Genomic DNA, 13,136 nt, shown 5'->3' with positions numbered 1-13,136 from the left:
TTAAGTAAGGCTAGAACTATATTAGGATTTCATTACTCAATAAAAACATAATCTATCGAAACGTGTAAAAAGGTGCTTGATGTAGGGATAAAATTTAACGTAGTTTATAAAAACATTTCATGAAAATGTTTTTGTTCGTGTTTAGAATAATTCAAAAATTAAAATATTTTTACAATAATTGTGAGTAAACAATGGCATTAAAGGTATATTTTGGCATTGCAACTGAAATTTTCCTTTGCTGTACTTTCAGTGGTGGATCTAAGAATAGTACGGCCAATGTCTTGCGTAGAGCGCCAAGAGCTTTGCAACAACTCTAGTTCTAGTCAATCAGGAGCCAGTGGCAGCGAAGGATATAGACAATATAGACATGGTAATGTCAAAAATGCTTTAATTATCAACTCATTTTTGTGAAATGTTTCTTTGGTAATTTTTTTAATTTAAAATTAGGCATTTGTGTTCAGTCCATGTAATTAGTTTGATGTCAATTAATATATATTTATATTTAATTTCGGTTAATTCGGTTGCAGTTAATTTGCATAATATGATTATAAACTTGAATAATTAGATTTTTCAGAAGCACCAATATATGCATGAAATAAATTTATGCCAATGTAAAAAAAAAGAAAAACTGGTTTACGCTCAATCGTGTATAAAAGAAGAGACAAACACCGACCTTCAAAATGAAAACAAGGTAAAAATTCAACCAAAGTTCAACCAAAATTGTAACCAAAATTCAGCCAGTATGATTCAGAGAAAATTCAGCCAAGCTGCCTTTAATTTATTAGAAAATTGAGTTCATCCTAAATTTCAAATTTTGTCTCATTGGATCATTCAAACAGTTAATTAAAATTTAAATATTTCTGATCTTAAATATCATTTTTATTATTCCATATTAAAAGGTAAATACTTATTTTATAAAGAAAAAAGGGAATTGATGTATATAATATTCAGAAATGATATGAAACCTGTACAAAGTAATGATTCTAATGAAAGCTACTAAATGTTTGGTCACACGGCTGCTCGTAGTAATTCATTCATACATGTGAGGAAAGGCAACGACCATAGTTGATAACAGACATTTATTACTATTCACAAACATAGATTACATTAGGATTACAATTAATGAAATAATATTCGAGCGATCGAGCGACGTCTGCTCCGCTCGCCAGCTAGTCCTCGTCCTCTTCCGAAAGCGGGAAACACATGCTGACGCAATGCATACGTCACACAGTAGGGGATTAGGGAATATCATGACATAACATTCCCACATTCGGCCATCATGACCGGACAGCCGACCTCGCCTGAAGCAACATAATATAGCATCAAATTTAAAAAAAAATTATTATAATATAGTAACATAGGTATGAGAAAAAAAAATAATCTGTAGATACAAAGCTGAGGATACTTACACAAATGGAGCCAAAAAAAAAAAAAAATAGATTAAACACACCACAGCAGTTAACTAAAAATAAAAAGAACATTAGTTATGACAAAATGAATTAAAAAGTTGATATGAGAAAAAAAATTATTAGAAAGTTCTCAGGTGTCATCTGTCCAAACGCAGGAGGACCTATAATGCTGACAGTTTAATAAAAATCAAATGATACGTTCAATATTGTTGAACCAGGGTTTCATGTATTCAGTACAAGTGGATGTTTTGGATGGTCCGTCGAAAAATGCAACTTTTCCACATCATATGTGTCATTTTGTTTGAGCTTGGTGACTTTATAAAGTCGGAGAAATTTCTGTTTAAGTTTTAGACCAGGGCCAAACTAAGTTTGTTTGATTGCCACGAGGTCATGAAGTTGAAATTTTTGTGCTTGTTTTCGTTACAAATTATAAGTACGGCGATTTTCGTCCTGCACTTTAGAGATTTGCTGTTTTGCGTCCTTACGGAGATCGTCACGTTGCTGAATGAATGCAGATTTGATCTCCTCGTCGATTAGAGCAGCGATGTTGATGTCGTTTTGCGATTTCATTTTAGTCCCAAAGAGAAGTTCAAAGGGAGTGGAATCGATGCTACGTTGAAAAGTTGAATTAATAATTTGTTGCACGGCGGGAACGTTGGCGGTACCATTTTTCAAGGTTGGTTATGGAGAGTTTAGAAAGGACAGCAATAATAATGGAGTTCAAACGCTCAACTTGACCGTTCGATCGTGGGAGGCCAGCTGTAATAAGAACGTGCTTTATTCTCTGTGTGTCATAATAGTTTGCAAATGCAGTGGATCTGAATGCAGAGCCTCGATCAGAGATAATCCGTGAAGGACTTCCGAAGACTGATTTTTGAGTTTCCAGCCGACTGATAACTTCATCCGCTTCTGTAGACTTTGTCGGATAAAGCCACACGAATTTAGTAAACGAGTCTATAACTGCCAAAATATGTTTGCATTTCTTTGATGTGGTGGCAGGTGACAGGTGACGGAGGATGGGGACGCCTGAAGTTTAACAGAGGTTAACAGGCATATGTCCCGCTTCCTCCCCTGGAGTTTATTTAATAATTATAAGTATGGATACATGCCCATACAGGGGCTGATTTGGTGGCAAGGGGACCTAGGTGGTCGATATGGTACGTGTGCAAGGGTGCGTCGTCTGTGTCAATGGGGTGCAGTAGTCCGTCTTGTTTGCCACGCTTTCGATTATTGAGGATGCATGGTATGCAGTTATGGATACACGGCTCAATTTTTTCTTTCAGATATCGGATAAAATATTCTTTGTTTAAAAGTTCTTTAGTGCGGATTACGGGGAAGTGGCCTCGTTCGTGAGCTGTTTTAATGACATTTGCCTGCATATCCTCAGGCAAACACAAGTAAGTCAATGCCGTTGACGTTTATGTACAGGATTGTTCTTAACGAGAAAGTTATCATACGAAGGCTTTGTTTGCAGGAGTGCTTTAATAGCCGTAATATGCTCGTCGTTTTCTTGTACTTTGCGAAATTGGAGAAGGACACTGTCTTGGATAGTCATGCAACATGGACTGCGACTGAGGGCATCCACGTGAGCCATCTTTGAGCCGGTACGGTGCTCAATTCCGTAGTCAAAATCTTGGAGATATAAAACCCATCGGGCTATTTTCGAATTGAGTTCCATTTTACTTAAAGTTTGCACAAAAGCGTTGCAGTCAGTGATAATTTTAAAATGTGAACCAAGGACGTAAATACGGAACTTTTATAAAGCTTCAACAATTGCAAGGAACTCGAGTTCATAACTGGTGTATTTACGCTCGTTGTCCGATGTTTTTTTTTTTTTTTTTTTTTTTTTTTTTTTTTTTTTTTTTTGACATGTAGTAGACAGGGTGAAAGCTGTTTCATAGATTTTTGTAGTAGGACTGGCCCCAAGTCATCAATGGATGCGTCGGTATGAATTTCTATAGGACTGTTTCTATTAAAAATACTAAAAACTGGTTGTTGAGAAAGCAAATATTTTAATCTATGAAATGCGGCTTTCTGATCAGCATGAAATTGAAAGGGGGTGTCCTTACGAAGGAGATCACTAAGGGGTTTTGCAGTGCTAGAATATGAGGGGAAAAATTTCCTAAAATATCCCGTGAGACCGAGAAAGCGTTGGACGTCTTTCGTACTCTTAGGTTCGGGGTAGTTAATTACAGATTTTGTTTTCGAAGGGGAAGGGAAAGGTTTACCGTCTTCAACGATATGTCCAAGAAATTCGATTTTTTTGTGAAGAAATTGACATTTACGAAAATTAATTTCTAGACCATATTCACTAGCAACTTTGAGTGCTTGATTGAGACTATGAATGGCCTCACTTTCATTTTTGGCGGGAATAACGACATCTTCCATGTAGGGTAAAACATAACCTTTGACAATTAAATCACGAAAAACATAATTTATAAAGCGCTAAAATACTGAAAGGCAATTTGAAAGACCAAATGGCATTCGAAGAAACTGGAATTGTCCGTTGTGAGTTACAAAAGCTGTATATGGTTTACTTTCGTTCGCTACTGGCACATGAAAAAAGCCGTTACGTAGGTCAAGAGTACTAAAAATTTGGGCCTCTTGAAGTTTATCCAAAATTTCATCAATAAGAGGAAGAGGAAAATGATCCTTAACCCGTAACAGGGGACGTGCCAGATGTTCCTCCCATCACTCCTATTGTATGCTTTGTCCAAGTGAATGGATTCTTCCCCTAGCTTCACGTTTCGTGACCTTCTTTCTGACCCCTTCTTATCGGAATGCTTTGGCAAGTGTATCTGTTGAAATTCTTCTAGAGCGGTCCGTGAGACCTCACCTCCCTCTCAGTGTTACAATTTTCGGCAGTAGTGAACACATGGCTCTGAAGTTAGGTCCGCGGAGATTCATTTATCCTTCTGATCCACGTTATGCAGAAGAACTGAAAAAAATTCTAGACGAAGTTGGAAGTGATTTTAGTGAAGACGATGACTGTGATGAAAATTTCTGCGAAAAAAGGTGAGCAGTGGTTTTGATGTCATCATTGCATCATTCGATAGAAACAGACTCGGAAACACAAAAACCTGAAATAATTGGTTTTTATAACAGAACCAAAGGTTGTGTTGATGCTTTAGATGAAAAATGTTCTGTCCATTCGTGTAGTAGGAGAACAACGTGTTGGCCTATGGCTCTTTTCTACCGGTTAGTAGATATGAGTACAGTAAACGCAGCATACATTTTGCACCAAGGTTATAACCAAAACCCTGTTATGACCAGAATGGTGTTTTCGAAAGAATTAGCGAGAGAATTAGTCCAACCACTTCTACACGCGAGAGGGAAAAATCCAAGAATAAATCGAGAATTGCGCATGACGATAAAGCGGATTTTAGAAAAAGAAGCCGAGTCTAAGGATGTGGAGCAGTGCACAAAAGAAGCAAAATTAAAATCAAGGAAAACATGTCGTCTGTGCCCCCCAAGCAAGAAAAGAAAGACAGTATATTTATGTTTATCTTGCCAAAACCCTATTTCTTTGGAATGCACGCAAAAGTTATGCAATGAATATGCTAAAGAAGACGAAAACTAAACTGTTTACTATCAGAAAATCAGTGAGATACTGATATTTTAGGCATTGTCAAAATTTTTCTGTATTGTGCTACATACAATTTTCTGCGGGTAAAATTTGCTTTGAATATTAACTAATATAGATAAAATAGTTAATTCAAAATAGATGCATTCTTATTTTTAGTTTTATAGAATTTAGTGCAGCATATGATTTTCATCGAAAAATTTGAGGCTATGGGGAAATTTTCTGGGAAAACTTTAATTTCACTTTAAAGTGTAAAAACATATTTTCTTTTCAGAGTAAAATGTTCAAAGAACATTTAAGCGAAATATCCTCATGATATTTTAATTAGACGATTTTTAAAAATTTATTATAATGCGCGGTATCTGAGACCACACGTCCCCTGTTATGTTCAACTTTTTCACCTCCCCTGTTACGGGTTAATTAAAAGTCGATTAAGTTTCCTATAATCGTTGCAAACACGGGTTGTAACTTTTTTTTTTTTTTTTTTTTTTTTTACGCGCCACGAGAACCTGACTGGCATATGGAGATGAACAAGGTTCAACAATTTTAAGTTTCAACCATTAATTTATTTGTTTGTCAACAATTTCCCGTTCAACAAAAGGAAGGCGTCTATGAGGGTGAAAAATCGGTTTATCATCGGATAGAGTGATATTAAGTTTAATATTTGTCGTCTTTGTTTTATTTGGGACATAAGAATTCAGCAAACGTTCTGCCGCAGCACGAGTTTCTTTGGAAACATTTAAACCAATATCAAAAGCTGGAACATCGTCATTTATTGCAAAAATGAAAGATTCAGGAGCAGTTTCAAAGCATTGCTCGGGAGGTTTTGAAAAATATATACCGTCTGGTGTAATAGCTAATTTAGCATTTTTAATTACGTCACATCCTACAATAAGAGAAATTGCATAGAATGATTTGGAACAACTCTAATATTAGCCGGAAAGTCCTGGTTATCAATGTTGATAATGGTGTGAAAATAGCCAATAATAGGAACTTTCGAGAATCCGAAACCACTTAACACTCCAGGATTATTTGAAAGTGGTGGGGAACCAAGTTGAATCCATGTGTTTTGGTTTAGTAATGTGACCTCACTTCCAGTGTAATCCAGAAACTGTGCTTTTGAGTATAACGACAGTTTTACACATATTACCGTGAGAGGTTTGTACTGTACTTACTTTGGCAGGTGGAGTGGAAGTCTCATTTGGAGTAAAGGGGCGGCTAAGCCCCCAAAATATATGGAAAGTCAACGACCATAGTTGATAACATACATTTATTACTTTTCACAAACATAGATTACATTAGGATTACAATTAAATGATATAATATACGAGCGATCGAGCGACGTCTGCTCCGCTCGCCAGCTAGTCCTCGTCTTCTTCCGAAGGCGGGAAACACATGCTGACGCAATGCATACGTCACACAGTAGGGGATTAGGGAATATCATGACATAACATTCCCACATACATGTAAATAATAAAAACAAAACATTCATATGCAAAATGCTCATTCTTTGCCTGGAGTAAAAGTAAATTATTTTCAGATGATACTTAAACTGTTGGAAAAGATCAAGTGTGGAAAAATTGATAACGGAGAAGAAACTGCTTTTATTTAAAGAAAATGTGAAACGCACTAAAGTAACATTTTGCCGCTCAGTTTCCAGAAAAATACGTGTGATTTACAGGTACTGTTTTATGACCTTCACAGCATACGATTTAAGATCATTGTGGTGTTTCATATGGTCGCTTAAACACAATACGAAAGATGTCTAATGGGGTGAAAAGTCTCTTAGCCAGAGCTTGGCTATCTAAAATCGCTCTCAGTCATCATGCGATAGGGATATATTAGCTATAAAGGAAAAATATTTCAGAATAACAGAATTTCATGGAATTTTAAAAGGGTAGATTGACCATCTTTGAAGGAGAGATTAGAAAATCTGGAATCTTCTGCTTTGAATTTTGAGGAAAACTCTGAAATATGTTTCTAAATGAAACAGCATTTAGTTAAAAGCGGTGAAACAATTTATTGCATATGATAAACTGAAAAACCAAAAACGTTTCTGGGGTAATAAATTTAAAGAATTGAAGAAGGAATGAAACAGACTCAAATACGGAGCTCAAACGTCATGGAGTGGAAATTTAATTAAACGTTTTAGAGATTTTAATTGTTAAACGAACCACTTTTAATGATTATATTTTCAAGATTGATTTAGGAAAGACGATTAAAAGTCATATAACTTTATTAGCGAACTGACCTTTCGTCATGGTACAACATATATATCAAAATAACAGCTTCCGGAATTCGGATGAGTATATTTACACGGAGTCATTTCTTTTAAGAGGAAAATGGAAAAGGACTAAATGTATGAAAATGAAGAGTAGAGATCTAAAGAAAGCAAATTGCTGGATATGCAGAGAATAATCTAACACCTGCTTTTTTTTACCGATTTTCCGAATTTAAACCAGATACAGATATTAGGGATAAAACTCAGAAAAAAGTGTCCCGGGAAACGACAGTATTTTTGCTGGTTTTTTTTTTTTTTTTCAAAGACTGGTTTAGTTGCAAGATGGACGCTTCTAAGAATGCACGATAAAATGTCGTACTGTGCTGTTCCTTCAGCCTGGAAAATGTCAATCCTTTTTTCCTTTTTCCTCTGCTGAAGAAAGCTAATCCCCCAGGAAAATTTTGAGAGTTATAAAGCCGTATCATTACCCGCTTAATGACCGAATTTATATTAAAAATTATGCTTAAAACCCTGAATAGTTATAACATTTTTATTATCTACAGATACAGCTCACTAGATGTAGTTTTGTAAGGCGAAAAATAAACAGTTTTTTCGAGGGGGAAAACAAGATATTTATTATGGTTCATGACATTACTCGAGTTAACTCGGGCTTCAGTGACGCAGCCAAAAAAAATCTATCCAAAAGTAGTGTAAAACTGTAGTCTAGGTGATAATAGGTAATAAGAGCTAGAGTAACAATCAAGTAAATACATTTTACGTTCTATAGATGTCAGTGACAGTATGGTACAGTCTGAAACATGGTGTAACACATAGCGGCACATCACCGTCTGCAACAGCGGGATAATCTAGTAATCTTCATCGACTAACAAAACAAACTGAATTTACTACACTTTATTTATAATGCAGCCACGTCGCCGATTGCAGCTCAGGGTCATGGAGGAGCTAATCACAAAAGCCGCTTGGTCCTTTCCGAGAGCTAAAAAAACATGTGCATGGCAGAGTGTCGATTGCCACGCGATATTACGGACAATAGCATTAAATATCCGTAAAATTTTCATCTCCCGAGCTAACTCGTTCATGGTAAAATCAAAACGACATCTATTGCCAAGATATATCGGGAGCGGTCATTAACCGCTTAATCAGTAATCTCATAAAGAATAATGGAAAAAATAGCGGTACACATATTTAAGTAGTATTTCGAATCTCATGACTTATTACGAGCTCAAGTTAGTTTAAATAAAAGAGATCATTTGAATAGCATACTTCCGTTTATTAATTAGAATGCAAAGATAATTATTATTATTTCTCTTACAAGTTTTGGCAAAAATTAAGACGATCTTCATTTTAACATTTGAATCATAATAAGCTTTTTCGAAAAGTATTTTAGAAAAAGTTCTTTTGTTTCAGATCAGAATGCTATTTTGATGATGAAAGCAATGCGTCTGAAATTCATATTTTGGTGCTAATTTAGCTACTGAAAAGCATAATCATAAACTATCAGTCAATCTGACATTTATCAGTGTATGTTTCCATTATAAAATTTGTGTCATTGTTCGTCTGTAATATTAAACAATTTCAGGGCTTTCTGCATTCTGATCTTTTATTCATACATTGCATTTGGAGGAAAGTAAGGTTTCTGTTCCATTTTGTTGCATTGCTAATCGACATAACGTTACTAATAAATGTGAATGCGAGAAATTCTGAATGTTTTTTTTTTCAGTATCTGGCTAGCTAATAATCACATAATTTTCGCTTTTATTCCATCGAAAAGCAAAAATTGATATTAAATGCATATTCAAACGTCTTTCCTAAGAAAATTCCAAGAAATTCCATATATTTGCCAGCACTTTCCGCACAAATGATTTTCTTAAAGTAGAAATAAGAAAATTTAAGTGCTTCCTAGAATTCTTAGGGAAATATTTTCTGTTTTAAATTTCATAATACTTGTATTAGAGAAATTCGTTTTATTGCACATGCGAAAACCATCTAGAGATCGTATTTATTAAATGCTTCCTATATACATACTGATGGAAAGTGCAAATTCTTTTGCTATATTTTTATTAAGAATTTCAGAACATTTTTACATCTTTACTAATACTGCTTAAATATATATGAAATCACTAAGTTTATCTGATTGCTGTATTAATGCTTTTGTTCGCTTATAATCGAAAAAATATACGGAGCGAAATTTTCAAATATTTTCACGTAAATTATAGCTTTAGGACTTTATCGAGTTTCACTGATTATCTCAAGCACAATGGCACGAAAGAATTCCCTAACACCACTTAATGATAAATTCTAATGTATGCTTTTAGGTTTTTATCTTGAATATTAGTCCAGATTTTATCGTTTTTTCTTGGCAAACATTAGGTTCTTGGTCATACCTAAATCTACGAATTTCTTTGATGATTTTCTCTCTGATCAAATATGTAAATAGGTATTATTCGGGATTGCAGTTTTACTGTTGTAAGAGAACAGGTCTGAAAATTTAATAAAAATGAATAAAATGGGAAAGAATGTGATTTCAGTTGGAGATGCCGATAAAAAGTGTTTCAGTAGCTTACAATGTTTCTACTAAAGTAAAATCTACTTCAATTAATTTAGGCGTTCGTGCAATCATAATTTGTTATTTTAAAACATAATTTTCAAGATACATACTGAACTTCTTCTTTAACGATTATAACGGCCGCCTAGACGGTATAGTGGCTACGATAACCTGCATCTGCGATACCAAAGGGCCGGGGTTCGAATCCGAGAGTAGGCAAGGACGTAAAATTGTCTGTTCCTTCACAGGAGGTAACAGTGGCCGCCTATTAGGTGCGTGCACTATAAAATGGCCACTCCTTCTGGCCTTAGTAGTGGCCAATGCCGTTATAGGCAAGTGCATTGCCATTGGAAAGTGCCATTAGAAAAAAAAAAGGAAAAACATCATCCTACGTCACATCTTTTCCGCTCATCTGACATTTAAGTCAGAATTCACTCGTGCGCTTTTAACTAAGCGAAAATATGCAAATTTTTATCCTTTTCCGCAACAGTCTTTTCATAATTACGAAGCAAAACGGGAAGGAGGGATGACTTGAAGTGCCTACTTTAAAGTAAGAAACAATGGTAATGAATACAAATTTGCTTCAGAATATTTGACAGAAATAACTTAATTCTGTTATTTTTTTAATTAAAGTTTGTTTTTATTAGAGTTTTCAGTTCTCTTTTTCAAATGATTGTTGAAGAAATGATATATATTAATTTTTTTCTCCTGAATACAATTTACCTACTTTCTTTGCTTTGTATAATTTGAAAGATCCATTCTGCAAATAAACGAACTCCTTTATTTGTAAAAAATACACTTTTTGAGGTTACACATAGACAACTAAAGGTTAAAAATTCGTTATTTTTTATTTTGACAAATGATCCAGAATTTTACCCATATTTAAAAAAGAGTGAAGTAAAACATAAAGTGAACAAAAATGAAGTAAAGTGAAGTATAATTTATAAAACGCATAGGAAAAAGAATTAAAAGAAGTTATGCGTTTAGCGATATCATTAGGTGGTTTTTCTGGCCTGTAAAGTAAGTTATTTCTAATCACACATTTAATCTGGTATATGGGTCAGTTTGGACTATATTGCGCATTACACATAGTGCATGATTGTATTTTTAAAATTGTATTATCAATAAAAAATAATTTCGATTTTCTACAAATATGTAAATAAAACACTTAATAACCTCAACAACTTTCTGAACTCTATTTAAATCAAGATGTAAATATTAGTCATATATAATGGGGCGTATGTCATTTTCAAGTGTGTTCTGAAAGTTAGGCTTAAATTTGACTAGTTTGTTCAGCTTAGTTTTCAGATTACAAGTGAAACCAGACGAGAGTACGCGAACCATAGCAGTGGGCAACGGGTAATGCCCAGATTCTGTAATTATTCGTAGGTATAAGCAACTTATTACTGGAATAAAAAGATTGTTCTGAATTCTATTGCGATTAAATATTAGCAGAGCTTAACTGAAATGGACAACGGAAACCTAAGTTTTAAGCATTTAAGTGTAAAATAAAAAAACTAAGTTTTAAGCCTAAGTTTTAAGCATTTAAGTGCAAAATAAAGCAAATGCCTGCTTGCTTGCTGCTTGGCAGAAAAGCCATCTGTCATACTGCTGGACCCAGATTCGAATTCAGAAGGATATTTGTAAATGTATAGTGTCTTTGCAGCATGGGAGCACTTAAAATACTCTCAAGCCAAAAGTTCCCCTCGAAGGTTTAATGGTTGGAGTAGAAGCACAAGGACACCTTTATATTCCTTCTCTGGGGTATTCCGCTTTAAATTTAGGACGGAATTAGACAAACTAATTCTGTTACTTATAATGTGGTCAAGGGTTTGGCTAACGAAAGGCGCAATCCTCTGCCTGCTGACCACAATGGATTGACGCATATGATCTAAACCATATTCCAGTCAGGAGGATTAATCTCAACAAATGGAAACAAACTTTGAACCAACTAAAAAGTTACAAGTAAGAAGGTATTAGTGAAGACCTTATATCTGTCGCATGTCAGTTATGAGAATACGCATATTTGGAAAATAAACAAGAAGTGTAGTTGGGAAGGGGATGTGTAGGAAATATTAGATACATAATATAACTGAAATTGCGTTGTTTGGTATAAACACCTTTATAATACTCTAAATTAAATATTGATTCTAAAGCTTAAAATATGTTTGTTACGGTTTGTATCACATTTACATCAGCATAATGCTATGTTAAATTAGGTTAAAAAAACGACTTACACCAGTACGATAGCAAGCAACAGTATTTGATCACTTACAATCTGAAAATATGGAAGCTAGAAATTAAGGTAAATAAATTGTATTACAAGTATTTATTAATGAAATAGCATAAAAAACTCACGAAATGAACACGGGTTAGTTTAATATAAGAAATATGTATTTAATTTGATATAAATTATAATGAGGAGAGGAGAAATTTAATATCAAGTATATATTCTAAATTAGATGCAAAGAGTAAAAAAAAAAATTAAATTTTAAATTCAGAATTATGTTCTGCGTATTTATTTCTACCACGAACATACGAAGTTTCTGATTAGTTACCAGTCAAAAAAAGGTATTACTGGAAAATGACTTTTTTAAATTTCAAATAAGCAGGTTATGCTATATTTTAACTTCACTGAAATGCTATCTATACATTATATCCTACAAATAACTTCATAATTAAATAAATTGTTCAAAATGAGTATATTTAAATAGAGTTTTCTTGCAACCCTAATTGTTCCAATTTTTGGCTATTAAGAAATATTTGAACAATGGTATTTTTAAACGCTATAAATTACCCACATTTGAGTAAAGAAGTTTTAAGCAAATTTCTATTATTCTGCTATCGGTTTTATGGTGCGTTGAATTTACTGCAGAAAATTCTTTGAGAAAAAAAAAAAAAAAACATTGAGAATAAGTAAAGATTCATGGCATCATGCAGATCCACGAGTTCCTAACTTTCTAAAATGATTTGGCTTTTTCTTCCTTTGAAAGGAGTTCAATTTCGATTCCTTTTGACTTCATTCCACCCCATGAAAGAAGAACTAAAGTAAGACCTCCTTCCTGAAAGGGAACAAACATTTCCCTTGGCGTCGAGTGATCACCCAATTCGTACCTGCTCTTTCTGGGTACAAGAAAAGTGATTTGGGGAAGATAAAGACCAGAGATTTCCACCGCGATCGAACAAGAAAAGGGGATACTAGAAACAGAAAACTTTAGCGGTCAGTACCGATTAGCGGACAACGGTCACCATTGTGCCACGGAATCCTCTTCGCCTGATTGGCGCAACCGAGTCAGATACCATTAAGAGATCTCTCTTCTTGTCGCATCTCTCCAGCGGTAATTGGCTCCAAGAAAA

At 34.4% G+C, this 13,136-nt stretch overlaps 1 protein-coding gene across 1 annotated transcript in view; it reads left to right on the top strand.

Annotated features, from left to right (window-relative positions):
* LOC118201867 (cell adhesion molecule Dscam1-like) overlaps window positions 1-13,136 on the top strand; it is a 476,421-nt gene that overhangs the window by 440,939 nt on the left and 22,346 nt on the right. The window contains exon 27 of the mRNA XM_085815870.1: window positions 251-370. Within this exon, the coding sequence (XP_085671996.1) occupies window positions 251-370 (120 nt within the window). The remainder of the gene's footprint in view (window positions 1-250; window positions 371-13,136) is intronic.

The sequence above is a fragment of the Stegodyphus dumicola genome, chromosome 4 (genome assembly GCF_044657685.1).
Source record: "Stegodyphus dumicola isolate Sdum_Otavi_A_Nest chromosome 4, ASM4465768v1".
NCBI classification, from domain to species: domain Eukaryota; kingdom Metazoa; phylum Arthropoda; class Arachnida; order Araneae; family Eresidae; genus Stegodyphus; species Stegodyphus dumicola.
This window is presented reverse-complemented; position numbering and strand designations above follow the sequence as displayed.